Genomic DNA, 22,906 nt, shown 5'->3' with positions numbered 1-22,906 from the left:
TACGAGAAGGGCCTGGGAATGCTCCATCCAACTGTCACTGTCACTAATAGCGCCAGGCGAAAAGGTTGCGGGCGCCACCGAATATCCAGTCAGGGGTGCCAAAAAGGCGTTGCACACTGAAATGACGTCATGATCTGCCTGCGCCCGCCGGCGCTAAAAGGATACTCAATATGGGAGGTGGCGCTATATTCACTGCGCCCGCCCGAAAATTGGGTAACGCCCCAATTCTCGGGCTCTTTAGGCGCTAATCGCTGGCGCTACCAACTGAATTTCTAGGCCATTGTGTTTATCCATCAATATCACCAATTACTTGTGATCCATTTCAACCTCAATAAAAACGAAAAAGATGAAAAAAATGGAACAAAAAGGAATGGAAGGGGAGTAATGTTCCATAAAGATCAATTACAGAAATGAAGCAAACCAATGTAGGGTATAGGGACTCTTTTCATAACACCCGGCACTAATAATTTAACATTATTTGCAGTTACTAATTTCCGAATCATTTTGATCTAGTCAATTCTACACTGTAAGGGAATTACTGATAGTTTAGCTAATAGGAACATATACAACAGGAACTTAGACAGTCACTACACAGCTCTTAATAGTCAGACTCACAAAGCAAAATTGCTTACGATTCCGCACATATCAGGAGTCTCGGAGAAGTCAAATTAATAGTTGGTGTAGAAAATGAGAAAGTTACAATCGCTGACGTTTTCCTTGCCAGATACATGTTATTAAGGAGTAGGAGAGCGCGCTTTATTTTAGATCTGAATCATCTAATATCTGATTGGAACCAATCTAGTAGTATTGGACATGAACATAGAGAATTGGAAAAGTATTCTATTAGCCAGCACTAAAGCAGAGTATTTTTTAAATGGTGAGAGATTGGGAAATGTTGGTGTTCAGAGGGACCTGGGTGTCCTTGTACACGAATCACTGAAAGTGAACAGGCAGGTACAGCAAGCAATTAGGAAAGCAAATGTTATGTTGGCCTTTATTACAAGAGGATTTGAGTACAAGAGTAACGACATCTTACTGCAACTATATAGAGCCCTGGTGAGACCACATCTGGAGTACTGTGTACAGTTTTGGCCTCCTTACCCAAGGAAGAATATACTTGCCATAGAGGGAATGCAATGAAGGTTCACCAGACTGATTCCTGGAATTGCCGGGGGGGGGGGGGGGGGGGGGGAGGGGATTGTCCTATGAGGAGAGATTGAGTAGACTAGGCCTATATTCTCTAGAGTTTAGAAGAATGAGAGATGATCTCATTGAAACATACAAAATTCTTACAGGGCTTGACAGGGTAGATGCAGGGAGGATGCTTCCCCTGGCTCGGGAGTCTAGAACCAGAGGTCACAGTCTCAGAATAAGGAGTCAGCCATTTAGGACTGAGATGAGGATAAATTTCTTCACCCAGAGGGTGGTGAATCTTTGGAATTCTCTACCCCAGAGGGCTGTGGTGGCTCAGTCGTTGAGTATATTCAAGACAGGGATCGATAGATTTTTGGATATTAAGGGAATCAAGGGATATGGGGATAGTGCAGGAAAGTGGAGTTGAGGTAGAAAATCAGCCATGATCTTACTAAATGGTAGAGCAGGCTCAAGGGGCCGAATGGCCTAATCCTGCTCCTACTTTTTAATGTTCTTATGTTCTAACACTCAAAGGAGAATTCACTAAACTAGATAAATGCACAAAGTTAATGCTGGGCCCAGAACATAAACACATGTTTTTTTGAATTTCCGTTTGCCAGCCAGTTACCATAATTTGTATTAGGTTGCCCAACAATATATCTGGAGTAATTTTTGGACAATGGAAGTGAATGGGGTAGAACTTAACTTTGTGCAATAGTATAAAATGGGTGATAGTGGGTCAGCAGCCCAATTTGCATCTCTCCTGATTTTTATTTCTAATGAAGTCAATGGAAATAAAAAAAATCGGGAGAGGTGTAAAACGGGCAGCTGACTCACTATGACCTGTCTTACACTATCACACAGTCAAGATCTACCCCAATTATTTCAACTACTTTTTGTAAGAAGAGGAAAAGAAAAGTTCTTCAGCAGCACTAAGAATAAGTTGAGCCTTTTGAGGGACCATCTGTTTCAGTGTCATTTTTTTTTTTTAAAAGTAAAAAGTGACAAGATAAGGGAAAACAGCAATGTTGACCATCAGGCTGATGAAGTGGGACTCAAATGTTTAAACCTCGAACCCAAAAAACTCACATACAATTTTTTTTGAAAATTAGAGCTAGGTAAGCAGAATTGGCTACTTTCAGCATCAAAGAACTATAAGGTGTAATTTTAAAAGGCTCTGTGCTAGGAGCAGAGCCTCACTAGCAGTGACTCTGGTAGTGGAGATAGAGTTGTAGCTCTGATTTTCTGATGTGTGCTTTGTGCTACCGGGGCTCCATGCTAGGAGTAGAGCCATCCAAATTTACCCCTGTAGTGTACCAGGAAACAAAAAGGTATCGAACAAGATTTAAAAAATTTAATGCATTATATTTCAAAAGCAGTTTGTACAATTAGCATGATCTAATATCTGCCTCACAATAATGAGAACAATTATTCTTTAAAATAGTACTCACGTTGGCCCCAACGCCCTGTCCTTGGATTAAGGTAGTTAGGGTACAGACCATTAGGTCTATCCATGTTCTGCAACAACTTCCGAATGTGCAACACCTGCAATTAGTTTCAAGATGTATTTCATCAATCCTGGTACTACTTATACCCATTCTCAATTATCAAAGTTTTTTAAACTACCTTATTATTTCCAAAAATTTAGCAATTATCTCTCTCATCAGTTTTTGGAACGTCCTGCGGCCGGACAGGGACCTGGTGGTAACCCTGGATGAGGTCCACTTTCGGGAATAACAATTTCCCAGCCAGGCAGGTGGAAAAGTCCTGGAAGTGTGGAATCGGAGAGTGGTCAGGGGTCGTCACGTCATTGAGGTGCCGGTAATCTTTGCATGTGCGCCACCCACTGCCTGGTTTTGGGGCAATGTGGAGGGGCAAATACCATGGTCTCTTCGACTGGCAGATGATGCCGAGGCGCTCCATGGTGTCGAACTCGGCTTTGGTCGAGGCGCTGAGCGCGGGCATAGAACGGCAGACCGGTGGTCGAGATGCGGTGTTCTACCTCGTGTTTTGTGGTGGCGGATGTGAACGTGGGCTTCGTGAGGCCCACGAACTGGGCGAGGAGGCGGGAAAACTCATCGGAGGCCGAGAGTCTTTCAGATAAGAGTGCAGGTGATCCAAGTCCAAGCCTTCACCAATGATACTGTTAAAGCTACTCTATCACAAACACAGACACACTTGCAGTGTGGAATTAAGACAAGCAGATTCAAATAACAAGCAGTTCTGGGACTTGAACCCTCTGAACATCTGATTGGGAAGCTGCAATTACTAGGTTACCAGGTCTATCCTCTATGTACTACCTTTCTCCAGAGGTAAAATTGTCAAATAGCTTACCCACCATCAACACCAATGCCCTGCATTAGTATGCAGGGTGTGTGCTTGCTGTGAGTCAATAGGCAAAGTCTGATGGTTAAGGACTAAGGAATCTCATCAGACACGACATTGGAATGTTCAAGTATCATTCCATATGGGCCTCAGATTAACGACACTGCATCTGATCAAGACAGCTATGCTACTGCAGATTCAGATTTAACTGTTTAAGAACCATTCCTAAACCTGAATGAGATTTTTGTTAATTCCAAGATTATAAATTAAGTGTGTAAAGGTTGTATATATTCCTCCAATTCGATTACAGAATAGAGTTATGAACATACATAATTTAAATTTTGCAATGAATATTCTGTACTCAAAAGATTAACCATTTGTATAATTCATGACTGAAATTACCTAATTGAAGGATTTTTGTTTCAGTTTTCCATACATAAAGTTGTATACATCAAACCTATCCAACCAGCATTTCCCAGAACCTCTGAACTGTGAGAGAGATAAGAACTTCCAGTCTTCCTTTTTTTTAATTTGTGGCATGTGGGCAGCACTGGAAAGGCATTATTTATTGTCCATCCACATTTGTCCTAAGGGCATTAAGAGTAAACCAAGGACTCACATGTGGTAGGGGTGGCAGGTTCCATCCCTGAAGTACATTAGCGAGCCATTTAAAAAAAAATATGACAATCTGGCTGCTTTTGTGCACATTTTCTGGTAGAGTTACTGAATTCAATTTTAGAACTGGACATAGTGGGATTTCAATTCATGAGCTTGGGATTGTGAATGCTATACCATAGGATTACTAGACTACTGTACCCATGACAGTCTTCCCTTTCTCCCATCATTTACAGGCTTGAAGGACTTAATCACACTTATAGTTGTGGTTAGGGTTTTATGCACTTTTCATTCATGAATAGAATATTCATGATAGTGTACTATCATCCAAGCTGAACTCTCTAAAACAGTCCCTCAAGAGCCAAGCAACTGTTTGAGTATACTCCCACAACACAACATTAAGTATAAAAGTTGGAAGTTATTGTTCAGTAGTTTCTTACATTTTATAATAGAGCATTATGATGAGGGTAGTACTATTCTATATAATAATTGTGCCTAGCACTCACTTACTTTTTTGTAGTAGATGGGGTCCCCTGTCAGGTAGCTCAGATGCACAAACTCCAAATGCAGAGTCCCAAATTCAGACAAAATGCTACTCCCAGCAGATGCCCAGCCCCAGTTCCGTCCAACACCACTGGCAATGCAAGAACCCAGGCAAGAACAAACATATAATCACAAACAGAAGAGCAAAGCCAGTTATCAGACGGTTAAGGCACACTGAAAACTGCAAGCAAACAGATTCTAATGACTACTTAATCAGGGATACTATAAATAACCATTTTAGGGAGAGTGAAAAAAACTCTCAGTATAGACAACTGGACTCTCAAAATAAATATTTGGTGATCAATAGTGGCATTATATCTGTCATCATCTCTATTTTATCTTAAATGCTTACAGTTGTCTTCTTGTAACTATTTCTTTGTTGATTGCCATGTAAAAGCTGCCATTAGATTCTCTCCTCCCTCAAAAGCACGGATTATACAGACGGCATCCTGACATTTTACCATGCAAACATTTTTTGTAAGACTATTTTTGTAACATTACTCACATTACTAGCTTTAAAAATGGATATCAACTCGATTTTACAATTTTACCAATTTCAATGCAACTAAAATGACAACTCAAAATGGTCTCGCTTCTGCATCTACGCAAATGTCAGTCCATCCTCAGCTAAGTGTTCATTTATAGTGAGCTGAATAGACCATGGGGGCCACATGACTTCAAAATTTCCCCCGTCATTGGTTTCAGTAACCTCATTGGATTGGCTGCTGCTAACTTTACTCTCATCATCCAGTAGCCATTTAAGATCCCACACTTAAGCCAGCCATTCCCAGACTGATTTCATACTCAGTTTCCCTGTTACAAGTCTGACCATCAGACACACTATGCCCTCAATTCTAGGCCTAGCCCCAGCCTGCCAAGCACACATCCAACTTTAGGGTCAGCCTCAACTCTTCCAACCACTGCAGACCAGTGTTGTCCACATGAAACCCCAACTCTGACCTTGAACCCAGCCTCCGGTCAAAATATCAACTACATATACAGCAAATAACACAATTGGATCTACGCAAACATCAACATGGGAAACTGAACACCAATTTTGGTCTTGGGTTAACTTTTTTCAGTTATTTACATAAATATATAAAGACAGATTACCTACCCAGTAAGGATTTTGTGATATCTTATGCATCTTCCACACACCATAGAAATATTGCCTAGCTTGATAAGTTCTGGGGAAAACCATGTGCTGAGCATGCATAAGAAAATGTTGTCATGATGTCAGATAAGTAATGCCTTGTATTACACTGTTTAAGGCTCCAGGTTTTGTTCTGTTGTTCCAATTCATTTTGAAATGAAGTTAACTTCACTTAGGTCTAACTCCCCAAAAATTATATCACTGCAATGCCGATGGCTGGGACTGTAGCATGACACGAGTACAGGTACTTTGTTTGAAGAATGAAGACAAATTTACTAAGTGGGCAATCCATTTTCATTCTGCATCCTCCCCACAATAAATACATACCAGATTTAGGAAGGGGAAGCACCTGCATAGGATTGAACACCAGTTGTTATCAGAAATGCTATGTCTGAAGCATTGTGGTATACAGATAGTAATGTTTAGTAAATGTACGAGGACTGCTTCATGTAGCAGACGCATATAAAATCAATCGAAGCCTAAATAAGAGGTGCCGAGGAAGCAACCCTGGACTGACAGTTAATGAAGGATTCTTCTTTTGAGATAGCAACAGTGGATACAGTCAACCATTCATTATGCTTTCTCGTCTTTGTTCCCGGTATGCTTTGGGTCCTTGCACAAAGAGAAACTGAACAAGGCTGCTTAAATTGCTCTGACCAAGGCAGAATAACTTGGGTCTTAAGGCACCTACACAGCTGAAGTGACAATCCAGTGTGGTGGCAGGTAAGCCACACAAGGACATTTTTTTGACCCAAATGAAATTATCCTTAGGTAAAAACACAGTCCTAAGGACTGCCCCATCAGAATGACAAATCAAATACAGCTGATTTCAATAAGGCGATGCAGTTCATTGTTGTGGGCTCAAGTCCTGCACCAGGACTTGAATGCGTAATCTAGTTTAACACATCAGTGCAGTACTGAGAGAGTACTACATTGTTGGAGGTGCTGTCTATCAGAGGTGGCTGCTCAAGTGGATGTAAAGGAGATCCCATGGCGTTATTCGGAGAAGAGCTAGAAACGCCCTTGGTATATGGTCAACCTTCATCGCTGAACTAACACCACTGAAACTGGTCATTGATCTCATTTGCGGTTTGTGGGATCCAGTTGTGTGCAGATTAGCTGTCACTCTCATCTACAAAACAACCGATTTAGTAGAACACTGCAAAACTTCTTCCATTTTGTGTTAGAAGCTCTATTGGTGGAAGTCATACAGAAATTAATCAAGGTTTCTGTCATCAAGGACAGAAGGTAGTTTTAACAGTCATCATTTTCCAAAAATTAAGCCATTAACTGGAACATTTCCAGGTTTAGATACAGCATTTGAGGTTTTCAAGATGATGAGTGGTTTTGATAGAGTAAACAGGGAAAAAATATTCCCTCTGGCAAGTGGGTCAATAACTAGAGGTAAAACATTAAAAAATCATTGGAAAAAGATCTAGAGGGGAGATGAGGAGAATTTTTTTCACTGAGTTGTCGAGATCTGGAAGCCAATTCTATAAATAATTTTAAAACAGAGTTGGAGAAGTATTTGAGGGTGAGCAACTTACAGGGATGTGGGACTAAGCACGGCTGCTCTTTCAAAGAGCCAGCACAGGCACAAGGGGCCGAATGGCCTCCTTCTGTGCTGTAAGATACATAGAATGATAGAAACTATGAAAAGATAGACAGGACTTCCATTTGACATCTCATTGAAGGACAACACTTCCGACAATGCAGTACTGCAGCTGAGTGATAGTTTAGGTTATTAGCTCAAAGCCCTAATCCACAAGTAAGCATGCTACCAACTGAACCATGCTGACACACTAAGTAATAAAAAAAATGATTTCATTCTGGACATTCAAATGAATAAGCTTCTCAACAGTGTTGATAATTCACATTCAAATGTGCATTTTTTGTCTATTAGCAAAACTCAAACTGAAGATTAATAATTCTATTCCTACCCATGAAGTAATTAATCTGTATAATTAATGTTACGTGTTTTTATTCACCACTGAGGTTTAACCAGTGTAAAATGTCATACTGTAGGATCAAAACTTTGTCATGCCAACAAATACTATGACCTCCCTAAATTAGCTATGTCAATCACTTGTGAAAAAATGTACTGTCCTGGCTAATACTTAGTAAAGGACCTCTGGCTAAAAACAGAAGTTTATATTGTAAAACATCTCTGGATTGGGTTAGGAAAAAAAATTAAAACACACACCAACAGGAACAGCAGAAAACTGTTAACATGACCACTCTCAGAATCATGCAATGCAGTTTAGTGTTGCACATCAATACTGGGCATATCTGCTCCCAAACATGTAACCACAGATTTTACCTTCTCCTCATAAACAGGATTCCCCAATAAACAGGAAATGTGGAGGAACTCCAAATGAAGAGAGCCAAACTCTGCAAGAATGCTCGCTCGCTGCGAGGCCCACACATAATTACGACCTATCCCACTGAAAAGAGAGAGTCAGGTTCAGTTACAAATGGCACCTCCTCTCCCACCCCCATTTTCCTTAAACATACTATGCTACTTGGCTGCAGACAAGGTCACAAAGACCAAATACGCAAAAAAAGTCAAAGCTGCATCGTTGACCGCACTAAAGTTATGTTCAGTGACAAATTATTCTGGAAAAAAACCCAGCATAGCAGGATGCTTTAAAATGGATCATCAATATTAACCAGCCTGCTCTAGCATTCTACCACCTGCATTAATTTTGAGAAAGGGGAGAAGACACATTGCAATTGTACTTGCATATGATTTTAGCATATGCATGCTCGAGAAAAACTAATGTTATCTGTTTGTGGGAATTGAGTAAGGCAGCTCATGTTCACTGATGCATATTTCCCCTAAAATTCTGATCATTCAAAGAAAAAGTAAACACACATCTCATCACGTCCAAGCTCATAGAAATCAGTGAATGAGAAGCGACAGGAAAATATCAATTGCAAGAACTTGCAATTTTGCCACCAATTTGGTTTTAGAACAAAGCAGCATCTCACCACACTGTCATTACCACGTCCTAGAAATAGAGCAATTCTCTCAAAGTCCCACATGAAATTAGAGCTTGAATCTTAGACATTTCTAGACTCTTTGATATAGTGGATGAATCCCCTCCTAAAACATAAAAAAGTGACAGAATCACAGCCAAAGGTTGGGACAATGAGCAAATAAATTTGACTGCAGGCCTGAAAAGACCAAATCACTAACTCCAGCATTAAAGATGAACTTCAATGTCTTCCATCCACCACTGCTCTATAAAAGGATACTAAACTATCTTCAGTTTCAGACATTCTGCTACTTGACTTGGTGATCCATACTATGCAGGACAAGCAAGTAGGAAAAACTTTTGAAGAAGCTGGAAGAAGAATGGGAATGCGCAGCTCTGCTCATTACCATTGGCTTCTTCAGTGTTCTATAAACCTTATATCCACCAAATGAAGGAATATGATGACATTATAGCCCAAAGCCAGAAGACAGCACGTAAATGCTTTACTATATGCTATAGTCCATACTTCATAACATTAAGAGTCTCACCAGGCTCTCACTGGTCTGCAAGACCACAAAAGAGATAGTAGTGATTAAACCAGAAATCCTCATTTACACAAAAAAGACAAGAGCTGCTGTGCTGGGTAGCACTGTAACAATTTGTATCAATCCAAATAATCTATATGGAATACCAGTGGTGAAGCATCACACACTGCTAACCCTGCGTACTGAATTACCCTCCATCGACTTTAAAATGATGTTCTTTGTATGCAGTTGCTCTCTTCCTGAATCAAGACTGTTCGAACAAATATTTCAGAAATCATAGAACTACAGATTTTTACTGCATAAAATAAAGCCATTCATCCCATCGTGTATGCTGGCTTTTTGGAAAAAAAATACCACCCTGGTTTTCTCCATAGTTCTGTACCTTCCTCTGCTTCAAGTAGTTATCCAAGTTTCCTTTAAAAAATGTAATGGTCTCCGTCTCAACTACCCTCTGCGGCAAAGCATTCCTTGCTCTCACAACTCTGCGTTAACCTATCTACTCACTCTCTTACTACTCACTCTCTTACTGACAGTATTAAATTGATAACTCCTCGTCGTTAACTCCCCAACCAGAGGAAATTATCTTACCCTATTCTGCCCATCAAGACCCTTCTTAATTTTAAAAACATCCACTAAATCTCCTCCTCCTTCTCTGCTCCATTGGAAATAGTCCCAGTATCTCAATTCTAATCATACATATAGTTGCCCATCCCCGACATCCTGGTGAATCTACGCTATACACTATGGCCTAGAAATTCAGTATCGCCACGTTTGGGGCGCTACAGCTGGGCGTTCGCTAAATTTAGCGCCGGGCGCAACTTAGCGCCACCTTCGCCGAAATTGAGGTGCATCGCCCCAAGAGGTTGCTGCTGCGCTAAAGCAGGCGGTGCACGACTATCATAAGGTGCTAAGCCGGCGAGCCGAGCACTAACACCGAGGGCTGGCTGGCGCAGGTGCAGCGAGTTAGATTGCAGGCAGGCACGCTGGCGCCGGCCAGCTCTTAAAGGGGGAGGGTCGATTTGGTTTGCAGCCACGCCCTGCACACTGCAGCCCTGAATCTAGGCCTAGTCAGACCTGCTTCAACAACTCAACGCCCACGGCCATGGAGAAGGCCAGGGAGTGAGCGCAGCGCTTTAGTGAGGGTGCCCTGAAGGTTCTGGTTGGCGCAGTGGAGCGCCAGCGACCTATCCTCTTCTCTGACAGTGGCAGGAGGCCGCTGCCCAGCGAATACAGGAAAGCTTGGAGGGAGGTGGCAAATAGAGTGACCTCCAGCAGCATGGTCCCCAGGACACCCACGCAATGCAGAAAGAAGTTCATCGACCTCACTCGGGTTGTCAGGGTGAGTACCCTTTCCAGTATCCTCTTCATCCCTGCATGTGCACCTCACTTTCTGGCCAAAGGGTCCTGAAAGCCCCAATGCCCAGCCCTCATCCAAGACCTATGGGACTCTCATGAAAATCACATGCACATTCACCACTTTACACACTGTCAGGGCTATTCCACCATGGGAGGCAGTGCAGGCAAGATCAGGGCTTGACACTGTACTCAGAGCCCGTCCTTTCTCTTGCAGGGCAAGCTGGCCCACAATCGCAGGCAGCAGCTACGGACCGGGAGAGGCCGTCCTGAACTTAAAGACCTCAGCGACCTGGAGCAGCGAGTGGAGCGGATTATGGGAGGCCAGCTGATTGGCCCAGTCGCCGCCGGAGATGCCGACCCCGTTCTGGACAGCAATGGTAAGGTCATCACCTTTTTGACCTCTCCCTTTCCAATTGTGCCTCACAGCAGCATCCTTTGCCACTCTCAAACCAATGCAGTGCATTGCAGCACTCATGCCTCCCTCGCTGCCGCCCTGTCCTCACTCTAAAGCAACTCTTGTGCCTCCCTGCTTTCAGATGCTGAATCGTCAGGTGAGGCGGCGGGCCCTCAAGCTGGCGCTGTGAGTGAATCGGAAGGCGAGGAGGAGGAAGAGGAAGCTGGACCATCAGTGCCACCCTCAGCCGAGGCAGCCCATGGCCATGATGGGGACACGTCTTCCCTGGAGGGGAGCGGGGGGAGGGGGAAGGGTCTGAGGAGGGTGAAGCTCCGGGGCCCAGCGGGCTGCAGCAACGCGGGAGGGGTAGGAAAGCTCCGCGGCCTCCAGTCCTGCTACAGCGAGCGCAGAGGAGGTGCGGCTCCTTGGTGAAATGGGGGCCCAGGCTGAGCGCAGGCACATTGAGCTCATGGCTGCAGTGGCAAGGATGCCTGACTCCATAGAGTCACTGGCAAGGAGTGTGCAGGAATTCGGGGCAGCACAGGCCAGGAGTCAGCAGGACGTCGCTGCATCACATGCGGCTTCCAGCCAAGTGCTTAGTCGTGCTATGCATTCACTGGCTGGTCTGATGCAGACACAGATCAGGGCCACATGGGCACTAACTGCTGCCACCCTCGCTGGATCGGCCAGGATTCGCCGGGGCCCTCGCCGCGCCGCAGCAGGCCAGCAGTCTGTGCTTCAGCAGATTGCTGCGCATGCTTCAGTGCTGGCCCATGCGAGTGCCAGTGTCTCGGCCGACCAGGGAGTGCCTGTGCTCGGTCAGGTTGGCAGCATTCCTGCTGCCAACACTCTCACTCCTCCACTGCAGCTGCCACCACCCGTAGGACAGACTGCTGCCGCCCAAGCAGAGTTCGAGCAGTCAGCAGCCGGGCCCTCCAGGCCCAGAGCTGGTCCAGGCCGTCCCCCAAGGGCATCTGTCGACTCACTATCTGACCCTCAGCAGCCTTCCCCCAGCCACTGAGGTCCCATTGAGGAGGAGCTGCAGAGGGGGGGGGGGGGGGGGGGAAGGGGCCAATCGCGCAAGCGAGGCGGATCACCCTTGCAGGCCAAAAAGTAGGAGGTGTGGCAAAATGTTGAGTTTTTTTTAATGAAGGCCGAGGATGTTGTGCAACTTTTTTATGAAGACCGAGGATCATGGTCATTTTTGTTTAACTGTTTTGTTCATTTTCTCCAGGTTGTGAGAGCCAGTTATGTGTCTGACTTTTTTTGGGGGTTTCTCTGTTTTTGTTTGTCATGCGGGAAGGGCACAGAGTTTGTAAAATAAAAAATTGTCTTTATTCAGATTGTCCATGTTTGCACTTTGAACTATTTGTTGCCTTGACCGCCTCAGGGTTTGCGGAGCGGCTCCATTCATGTTCTTTCAATGGCACAAGCCATTCCCCGAGAGGGGGCCTAGAACCGACTTGCAATAAGCCGCTGACGGACGGCCCTTGCACTTTGTGCCTCCCTCCCGTCTTGGTGCTCCTCCTCCTCCTCTGGTGGTCCTCCAATGTCTGCTGGCAGTGGCCGAGTCCTGAGGATAGCCAGGTTGTGCAGCATGCAACACACTACAACGAAATGGGAGACTCACTCAGGCGAGTACTGTAGGACTCCCCCGGAATGGTCCAGACAGCGGAACCGTCGCTTCAGCATGCCGATTGTGTGCTCAATAATGTTCCTGGTCGCTTGATGGCTGTCATTGTATCGTTCTTCAGCAGGGGTGGTGGGCGCATGGAGCGGGGTCATCAGCCAGGTGCACAAAGGATAGCCCTTGTCCCCAAGAAGTTTGAAGGTTGAGAGCTGGAGAGACAGTTTGAAGGTCGAGAGCTGGAGTGACAGTTTGAAGGTCGAGAACTGGAAAGACAGTTTGAAGGATGAGAGCTGGAGCGGAACCCGGTTACCAGGACGCCAAGTTGGACAGCCAGGGGTAATGTGCAGGCCAGGTGTGTGGAAGAAACCGAGGGGAAACATCGAGAAAAACTGAGAGGAAACATCGAGAAAGACAGAGGAAACATCGAGAAAGAGAGAGAGAGAGAGAGGGGAAACATCGAGAGAGAGACCAAGATGGAAACATCGAGAAAGACTGAGGGGGCACTTTATTTATTTAATTTTATTAATTTATTAATTAAATTGATTTAATTATAAGTTGCGAGTTCCTCACGATGCTCTCCCAGTGCGGCCACCCTGTAACCAGGGATTATTCTAGAAGCCTGGGTAGAAATATCAATGTAATTACTGTAGAAATTACTTTTTTACATTATTGCTTGTTCATTTTATGTGCTGTCTTTTTATATCTTTTATTTATTTTATGTCTGCTTTATTTATATTTAAAGTATGTATGCGTGTATATGTCGGTATGTGTTTTTTTGTGATGGCGCCGATGAAGATGGCTGCCATCCTTGCGAGCTCCGTGCGTACCAGGCAGCTAAGTGTTCTTGCTGCTTGGTGCTCTCTGCTCGTCAAGAAAAAAGCATTTCACTGACTAGATTACACTTCTTGTATTTAGTTATGTGACCAATGAAATTGAAATTGAATTGAATTGAAGAAGCCAGCCTCCTGGGTGAGCTGGGGCTTCGAAAATGTCTGCCACAGAAGTCTGGCGCAGGATGAAGGCGTCGTGGCTGCTGCCTGGAAAGCGGGCATTGACAGCTAGTTATGAGCTGCCTGTGGTCACACACCAACTGCACGTTCAGCGAGTGGTAGCCCTTCCGGTTGCGGTAATCCTCGGCATTCTCTAGAGGCGCCCGCAAAGCCACATGCGTGCAGTCAGTGGCGCCCTGGACCATGGGGAAGCCTGCTATTCTTGCAAATCCCATTGCACGCTCTTGCTGCTTGTCCAGGGTCATGGGGAAGGAAATGTACTGATGTCTCCTTCTGAAGAGGGCATTCGTGACCTGGCGGATGCAGCAATGCACCGCGAACTGGGAGATATTGGCAATGTCCCCAGTAGCGGATTGGAAGGAGCCGGTCGCACAGAAGTTGAGAGCCACCGTCACCTTCACTGCCACCGACAGAGACGTCCTGCTCCTCAGCTGAGGCTGCAGATCTCTCTGAAGCAGGTGGCAGATCTCAGTGACCACCTCCCTTCTGAATCGAAGCCTCCGAATGCACTGCTCCTCAGACATGTTGAGGTAGGAGAAGTGCTGGCGGTATACCCTGGGAGGGTAAGGCCTCCTGTGCCGACGCCTGTTGGCCCTTCTCCGTCTGGCCATGATTGGCACTCTCTCGGCGTCTCTGAGCCCTTTCAATGCAATGCAGAAACCCAACGTTTCCACCCATTGCAGCCCCCATTATATGTGGCCACTCAAGGCTATGGCACTGAAAAATAAAGCCAACTGCAAAGCTCTGGCCTGAAGCCAGAAGTACCTGTGCGAGCGATGAGTCAAAGCAGAAAGCTCTCTCCCTTTATCTCTCTCCAAATCTCTCTCTCTCACACAGGAGTGGAACAAAATGGCTGCCACAAAGAATGCAGGAAGAGTCCCCTTTAAATAGCGCCCCCCCCAGCCCCACAGCGACAGGGAACCGTTCCACTCAACCAGTCGCTGGGAGCGCCAGGCGCAAAGAAGGGGGGCGCCACTGAAGTTCCGGTTCGGGGCGCACCAAGGGCGTTGCACCATGAAATGACGTCAGGATCTGCACACGCAGCTGAGTGGGCGCTGCGGTTTTGCGCCGCTGCTAATTCTTGACTCAAGTTTGCGAGAGGCGCAGATCGCGCCGCGCCCGGGCGCTAGCCGCTTCGCGCCCCACTTCTTGCCCTCTTAAGGCGCTAGCGACTGGCGTTAACAACTGAATTTCTAGGCCTATGGCTTTAATAGCCTTTCTATAATGGAGTGTTCAAAATGGCACACAGTACTGAACTATGGCTTAACTATTGCCTTGTACAAGTGTATCATTAGCTCTTTACTCTTGTACTCTACGTCTCTATTTACAATTTATGGTTGTGGTTGTTGGAGGCCAATCATCTCAGCCCCAGGACATCGATGCAGGAGTTCCTCAGGGCAGTGTCCTAGGCCCAACCACCTTCAGCTGTTTCATCAATGACATTCCCTCCATCAGAGGGTCAGAAGTGGGAAGGTTCGCTGATGACTGCAGTGTTCATTTCCATTCGCAACTCCTCATAACGATGCAGTCCGTGCCCGCCTGTAGCAAGACCTGGACGACATTCAGGCTTAGGCTGACAAGTGGCAAGTAACATTTGTGCCACACAAGTGCCAGGCAATGACCATCTCCAACAAGAGAGAGTCTAACCACCGCCCCATGAATCCCCCACCAACATCCTGGGAGTCACCACTGACCAGAAACTTAACTGGACTAACCACAAATACTAAAAGCTACAAGCAGGTCAGAGACTGGGTATTCTGTGGCAAGTGTCTCACCTCCTGACTCCCCAAAGCCTTTCCACCATATACAAGGCACAAGTCAGGAATGTGATGGAATGCTCTCCACCACTTGTTGGATGAGTGCAGCTCCAACAACACTCAAGAAGCTCGACACCATCCAGGACAAAGCAGCCCCTATGATTGGCACCCCATCAACTACCTTAAACATTCACTCCCTCCACCACTGGCGCACCATCTATAAGATGCACTGCAGCAACTCGCCAAGGTTCCTTCAACAGCACCTCCCAAACCTGCAACCTCTACCACCTAGAAGGAGAAGGGCAGAAGGTGCATGAAAACACCACCATCTCCATGTTCCCCTCCAAGTCACACACCATCCTGACTTGGAAATATATTGTCGTTGGGTCAAAATCCTGGAACACCCTCCCTAACAGCACTGGGGGAGTACCTTTACCACACAGACTGCACGGACATAAAAATAAAACCAAATATTAATCCACAATCCCAAATGATTAATTATTTTGTTCCTAACATCACAAATTCATTTTCAAATTCATCACTGCTGGCTAGTTGTTTCTCTGCTTTATACGGACACACTTCTGATTTGAGAACAAAATACAAAGAAATGGAATAAATGTAATTTTGCAATAACACTGATTATATTACATGACCGAAGGTTACGTTACATAAAGTAGTTACTTGAGGTTGTGCAAGTTTTAAGCAATCAGATTAAGTCCCTATATGATGCTAATTCTTCAATATCCTTTATAGTCTTCACTAGAAACCATTCTAAGATATGCAACTGTGTAGTGGGCATTTACATTGTATTACTAATCCTTACATTCTATTGATTCAAACTTGAAAGAAAGTACTTTAAACAGGCCGCTCTCCAAGGCTCACCCCGATAGTGGCTTCCCTTTGCGTTTACACATTTTTGTTTTGCAAGACTGTACACTCAAAATAGTAATTCTATATCATGCAATAAGATTGTTATTCCAAACAAATCACTAATTTGTGATACAATAGCAAAATACTGCAGATGCTGGAAATCTTAAATAACAGAAAATGTTGGAAGCACTCAGCAGGCCAGGCAGCATCCGTGGAGAGAGGAACAGAGTTAATGTTGCATTAACTCCGTTCCTCTCTCCACGGATGCTGCCTGGCCTGCTGAGTGCTTCCAGCATTTTCTGTTATTTCACTAATTTGTGATGTTTGATCCCAACAAATATCAATTTGCAGCAAATACTGTACTCGATTTTGCTCAATTAGGACCAACTATTACATTCAGAGTGGACATCAAAAGCTACACGAATTACAGTACCATAGGTTTTTAAAATCGTTCACTGTTATTCTGGTAGAACCAATAGTAGGAGTAGAAAATGGCTGCTTATTTTCTTAAATGCAAGGACAGCTATGATTTATAACTGAGTTATCATCTAAAGGTTTATATCTACTTTTAGTTCGTATTATCTCAGCTACTTTCTGCACTGTACTTAAGGCAACACTTTGTGATTGCAGAGTGTGGCAGAAAGTCTTGAAAATATTCTCAAAAGTGATATATCAAAAGACTTAAAAGCATGCAGGAAATTAACATGCAATGCAGCCTTGTTACTACAATCCCGCCTTGTTACTACAATCCCTATTACTGTAACTATAAAATGTACACTTTTGGTAGAGTACTCCACATTTCATTCACATATCACTTTGTCCCTCCACCATATGTTGCCGCTAAACAACCCACATGATCTGTCTTTTTTATTTTCTCTCAAACAGAGGTCTCACGATGGTTTCATAGTTAAACCTTTAGCATCAGTTTACTTATACATTTTTAAAAACTTTTATTGCTTCTTTCATGCTGTCAGTTTCAGGCAAACTTGGATTCTTTACATCATATATTAATTTCACATTGAATTTGGGTGCTATACGTTAGATTTAATGCAAGGAAACGCATCCTAAATTGTTGAATTATGCGCCAAGTCATGCAAGCAGAGAATTATTCTTGACATATTATAAGCTGAAGGAGCACATACACAGTGACAAGACATGTGGCCAACCTGCAGCCTGTCCTGTATGTCAGTAAGTGACCATACATCATGCAGCTCGGTTGTGTTATAATGATTTGATGCTTGAAGCCCTTGAAGATGTCAGTGTGTCAAGAGTTTCAACTATAGCTTGTAGCCGGCATGTGTGCCCTGCTGGTGTGGATATGCATGAGATGCAAAGAAAGAGCTGCAAGGTTGTTTGAGGTCTTGACATGAACCAGCAATACATGTGAACAGATTGAAAGTCAACAAGTGTGCTGCAGTGTTACACATTGTGCTTCTCAGTGACCCTTCAGAGTTAAAGAAATATACTTGCTAATAACAAATCTCTTCTGACTATATAATAAACTTTCCCCTCTGTCTCCACGTAAGTTAAATCAGTTACCATTGGATTGCATCTGTAAGTGGATTCCTTGATAATTTGGTAGTCCAGGATTTGTAAAAAGATTTGACACTATGCTTTTTAAACACAATTAAAACAATCCGTTAACCCTTTGAAAATTTTAAGTTGAGAAAATGAGTATCTTGGTTTTCATGCATTTTAAAATGATCTTATAAATATTCTAAGCACACCTGGAAAATGTACATAAGTATAAAATATTTCTTAATGGAAAGCATTCTTGGAATTAACAAGAAAATCATAATATTGATTATTTGGGTGAAGAAATGTTCAAAAATCTTCAAATGAGTAAAGAACTCATTTTAAATCCAAAACGTTCTCGGTGCTCAAAAAGAAAATAGTTTAATGTAGGATAACATAAATAATAGATAAAAATATCACTGTTAAACACTAGTCTCTACATATTCTTCCATGAAAGAATAATACTTTATCTTTAAAAAAAACACCAAATGACGGTTTGATGGTAAACATGTCAATGAGTCAGTTATACCCAGATATTAATTTTAACCATTCAACAACTGCAGTGTAAAATAATTCATGTACATTCCATACAATAGTAATCAATGTCCTACAATTCTCAGAATATTTGAAGATATGCCACCCTACATTTGTAATCTTAGGCTGTGGTTACATTGTACATACCAATCTGAGGCCAGTTTGTGTTTTGAATGCACAATAGTCACATATGCTGCTGCTCAGATTTGCTAACTTTTCAGCATTTGCAAAGCATGCTCCAGTCCCAGAACACACATGCACGGAGGACATAGGCATGAAGATAACATGCACATTCGTTCATGCATAAACACATCCCACCAAAATCAAGCACTGAAAGTGAAAGTCTATTTTTAAAGAAGAAACTTGCTGAACATACATGCCTTTAGGGACAAAATATAATGTAGAATTTTAATAGTACCGCAGGGGATTTTCACTCCCTCTACTGAGCATTCATCCAATGCCCTGTTGTACACCTGTACTTTGAGACTACAGTTATACTGCCACCTATGAACTGCAAAACAGGTCTGAAACCTCTAACTGCTGCAGATTTCATTCCTCCTACTTTAATGCACAGCAGAGTTAGAGGCCAGTGAAGCAAAAGTGGCAGTATAACTGCAGTCATATTCTTTCCTTGCTCTTCCATTCAGGGTAATGTGCAACATTAGGTATGCAAGCTCACCTCTTCAGGTTCACCATTGCCCAAGGGATGCCTGTGGGGGTGTTAAAAGAAGGCAGCAGCTTCTCAGCAAGTTGTGCAGCTTTCTGCTTAAAGACCTGGAAAAGCAAATGAAAATATCAAAAAACTTCCACTTGTTTCATACTTACACTGTAGAGACTAAAGGAATGGAGTAATAAAGCAACAGTTGTTAGGATAATTAGATCATCCAAAGGAATCTTGATGGGGGCACGTGTGAACTGAAGAGGTTAACCCTCTCTGATGGTGTCTAGATCCCACGCACCGAAAGTAATAATTCACCTTATGGTTGCAAATTCCCGCAGGCAGCTCTCTATCCCAATCTCAAGCAAGAGGACAGTATCTAGCGAGTTAAGCTTCAAGCAGCCCTGCTCCATTATAAGCGGGGCTAAATACAACTTTGGTCATGTATGGAGTAATACGCACACAGCAATTGTGTGCGTATTACTCGGGAAGTGAGCCGCTGTTTCCTCCTACAGCACAAATGTCTGCATTTGGTTCTTGTTCAAACAGCAACTGACTTTGGAACATGTCCTGATGTATTTAGCACTGCTGGGGCTATGAAGCCCTTTAGTGAAAAGATCCTCCATAATGGGCCTGGTGCACGTCATTGAAACATGATCAGCTCCTAGTTGGCAAACTGACCAGCTGAATGTGCCCATCTGCTTGAACTCTTGTTCAGCCAGCTCAAAATGGCACAGATGGGGATAACATGCAGGTCATCTCCCTTCTTGGGGCTGGAAATAAAAAGCTAGACACATTGGCCTAGAAATTCAGTATAGCCGCTTTTGGGGCGCTAAAGTCGGGCGGCCGCTAAAGTTTGCGCCCGGCGCAAAGTCGCGCCACCTTCGCTGATATTCAGTCGCATCGCCCCAAGAGGTTGCTGCTGCGCTAAAACAGGCGATGCACGACTATCTTTAGGCGCTAAGCCGGCGGTGCAGAGCGATACCCCCGAGGCCGGGCGCAGCGCCGGTGCGGCGAGTTGTTGATTGACGGCAGACACTCTGGCGCCGGTCAGCTCTTAAAGGGGGAGGGGGGATTTGTTTGCCTGCCACGCTCTGCACACTGCAGCCCTCAATCTAGGCCTGACCACTTCAGCTTCATCTGCACAACGCCCAGGGCTATGGAGAAGGCCAGGGAGAGAGCGCAGCGCTTCAGCGACGGTGACCTGAGGGTGCTGGTTGGCGGAGTGGAGCGCAGGCGCCATGTTCTGTTCCCAGAAGGTGGCAAGAGGCCGCTGCCCAGCGCCTACCGGAAAGCCTGGAGGGAGGTCTCAAACAGGGTGTCTTCCAACAGCGTGGTTGCCAGGACTCCTGTGCAATGTCGGAAAAAGTTCAACGACCTCACTCGGGTTGTCAGGGTGAGTACCCTTTCCAGTGTCCTCCTCATCCCTGCATGTGCACCTCACTTTATGGGCAAAGGGACCTGAAAGTCCTAATGGCCAGCCCTCATCCAGCAGCTATGGGACTGGCATGAAAATCACTTGCACATTCAGCACTTTACACACTGTACAAGCTATTCGACCATGGAAGGCAGTGCAGACAAGATCAGGGCTTCACACTGTCAGGGCCAGTCCACCATGGGAGGCATTGCAGACAAGATCAGGGCTTCACACTGTACAAGCTATTCGACCATGGGAGGCAGTGCAGACAAGATCAGGGCTTCACACTGTACTTAGAGGCCGTCCTTTCTCTTGCAGGCCAAGGTGGCGCACAACCGGCGGAAACGAACTGAGACCGGGGGAGGCCATCCTGACGTCAAAGAGCTCTCCGACCTCGACCAGCGTGTGGAGCGCATTATGGCAGGCCGGCTGATTGGCCCCGTCGCCAGTGGAGATGCCGACCCTGTTCTGGCCACCAATGGTAAGGGCATCACCTTTTTGACCTCTCTCGTTCCACTTGCGCCTCAGATCAGCATCCTTTGCCACTGTCCGACCAATGCAGTGCATGGCAGCACTCATGCCTCCCTCGCTGCCGCCCTGTCCTCACTCTAAAGCTACTCTTGTGCCTTCCTGCTTTCAGATGGTGAATCGCCAGGTGAGGAGGCGGGCCCTCAAGCTGCCACTGTCAGCGCTTCCGAATTAGAGGAGGAGGAAGAGGAAGCCGGCCCATCAGTGCCACCCTCAGCCGCGCCAGCCCATGGCGATGAAGGGGACACGTCTTCCCTGGAGGGGAGCCGGGGGGGTCGGAGGAGAGTGAAGCTCCGGGGCCCAGCGGCCTGCAGCAACGCGGGAGGGGTGGGGAAGCTCGGCGGACTTCTCCCCAGAGGGTGAGTGCGGCCTCCAGTCCTGCGACGGTCAGCGCAGAGGAGGTGCGGCTCCTGGAGGAAATGGCCGTCCAGGCTGAGCGCAGGCACAATGAGCTCATGGCTGCAGTGGCAAGGATGCCTGACTCCATTGAGTCTTTGTCAAGGAGTGTGCAGCAATTTGGAGCAGCACAGGCCAGGAGTCTGGATCAATTCAGTGCAGCACAGGCCAGGAGTCTACAGGACTTCGCGGCAGCACAGGCGGCTTCGAGCCAAGTGCTCAGTCGTGCCGTCCATTCACTGGCTGTTGTCATGCGGACACAGACCAGGGCCACACGGGCACTAACTGCTGCCACCCTCGCTGGATCAGCCAGGCATCGCCAGGGCACTCGCCGCGCAGCAACAGCCCAGCAGTCTGTTCTTCAGCTGTTTGCTGCGCATGCTGCAGTGCTGGCCCGTGCGAGTGCCACTGTATCAGGCGACCAGCGAGCACCTGCGATCTGTCAGGTTGGCACCATTCCTGCAGCCGACACTGCCACTCCGCCATTGCAGCTGCCACGAGCCGCTGGACAGACTGCTGCCGCCCAAGCAGAGTTGCAGCAGTCAGCAACCGGCCCCTCGAGGGCCAGAGCTGGTGCAGGCCGACCCCCAAGGGCATCTGCCGTCTCGCCATCTGACCCTCAGCAGCCTTCCCCCAGCCTTGCTGCAGCCACTGGGCTCCCATTGAGGAGCTGCTGCAGGGCGGGCAGGGGCCAGGCAAGGATGCGAAAGGCATCGCCCTCGCAGGGCAAAAAGTAGAAGGTCTGCACAAATGGTTTGTGGTTGTTGAAAGGCCGAGACTGGTGTCTTTCTTTGTTTTTGTAAGGCCGAGACTGGTGTCTTTCTTTGTTTTTGTAAGGCCGAGACTGTTAGTTTTGTGTTTTTGGAGGGGGCTTCTCCACATGAGGTTGTAATGTGGGAAGGGCAGAGGTTTGCAATAAATTAATGTTCTTAAATTGCACTGTGCATGGTTTTTTTGTCAAGTCCTGGTTGCCCTGCTCGGCTGAGGGCTTGTGGAGCGGCTACATTCATCTGCTGACATTGGCACAAGCCATTCCCTGAGAGGGGGCCTAGAACCGACGTTCAATAAGCCGGCGACAGGCGGCCCTTGCACTTTCTGCCTCCCTCCTGTGCTGGTCCTCCTCCTCCTCCTCCTCCTCCTCAGGTGGTCCTCCAATCTCTGGTGGCAGTGGCTGAGTCCTGCGGATAGCCAGGTTGTGCAGCATGCAGCAAACGACCACGAAATGGGAGACTCGCTCCGGCGAATATTGTAGGGCTCCACTGGAACGATCCAGACAGCGGAACCATTGCTTCAGGACGCCGATTGTTTGCTCTATGATGTTCCTGGTCGCTTGATGGCTATCGTTGTATCCCTCTTCAGCAGGGGTGCTGGGCGCACGGAGCGGGGTCATCAGCCAGGTACACAAAGGATAGCCTTTGTCCCCGATAAGCCATCCTCATGGGTGAGGCTGGGCCTGGAACATGTCTGCCACAGAAGTCTGGCGCAGGATGAAGGCATCGTGGCTGCTGCCTGGAAAGCGGGCATTGACAGCTAGGATGAGCTGCCTGT

General features: G+C 45.9%; 2 protein-coding genes across 9 annotated transcripts in view; both read right to left on the bottom strand.

The window, feature by feature from the left end:
• Window positions 1–19,501, bottom strand: part of LOC147113237 (mannosyl-oligosaccharide 1,2-alpha-mannosidase IB-like) — a 70,199-nt gene extending 50,698 nt beyond the window's left edge. The window contains exons 1-3 of one of the 2 annotated variants that reach the window (XM_085994092.1): window positions 19,039–19,501; window positions 8,091–8,214; window positions 2,586–2,679 (exon numbers count right to left, since the gene is read on the bottom strand). In XM_085994092.1, the coding sequence (XP_085850218.1) occupies window positions 2,586–2,679; window positions 8,091–8,214; window positions 19,039–19,055 (235 nt within the window). In that variant the 5' untranslated portion in view covers window positions 19,056–19,501. Of the gene's footprint in view, window positions 1–2,585; window positions 2,680–4,584; window positions 4,709–8,090; window positions 8,215–19,038 lie in introns of both variants that reach the window. The other variant, XM_085994091.1, reaches the window with a different exon arrangement.
• Window positions 1–22,906, bottom strand: part of LOC147113236 (polycomb group RING finger protein 6-like) — a 210,386-nt gene that overhangs the window by 85,989 nt on the left and 101,491 nt on the right. The window lies entirely within an intron of this gene.

The sequence above is a fragment of the Somniosus microcephalus genome, chromosome 8 (genome assembly GCF_052327205.1).
Source record: "Somniosus microcephalus isolate GS21.2 chromosome 8, FLI_Smic_1.0, whole genome shotgun sequence".
Taxonomy (NCBI): domain Eukaryota; kingdom Metazoa; phylum Chordata; class Chondrichthyes; order Squaliformes; family Somniosidae; genus Somniosus; species Somniosus microcephalus.
This window is presented reverse-complemented; position numbering and strand designations above follow the sequence as displayed.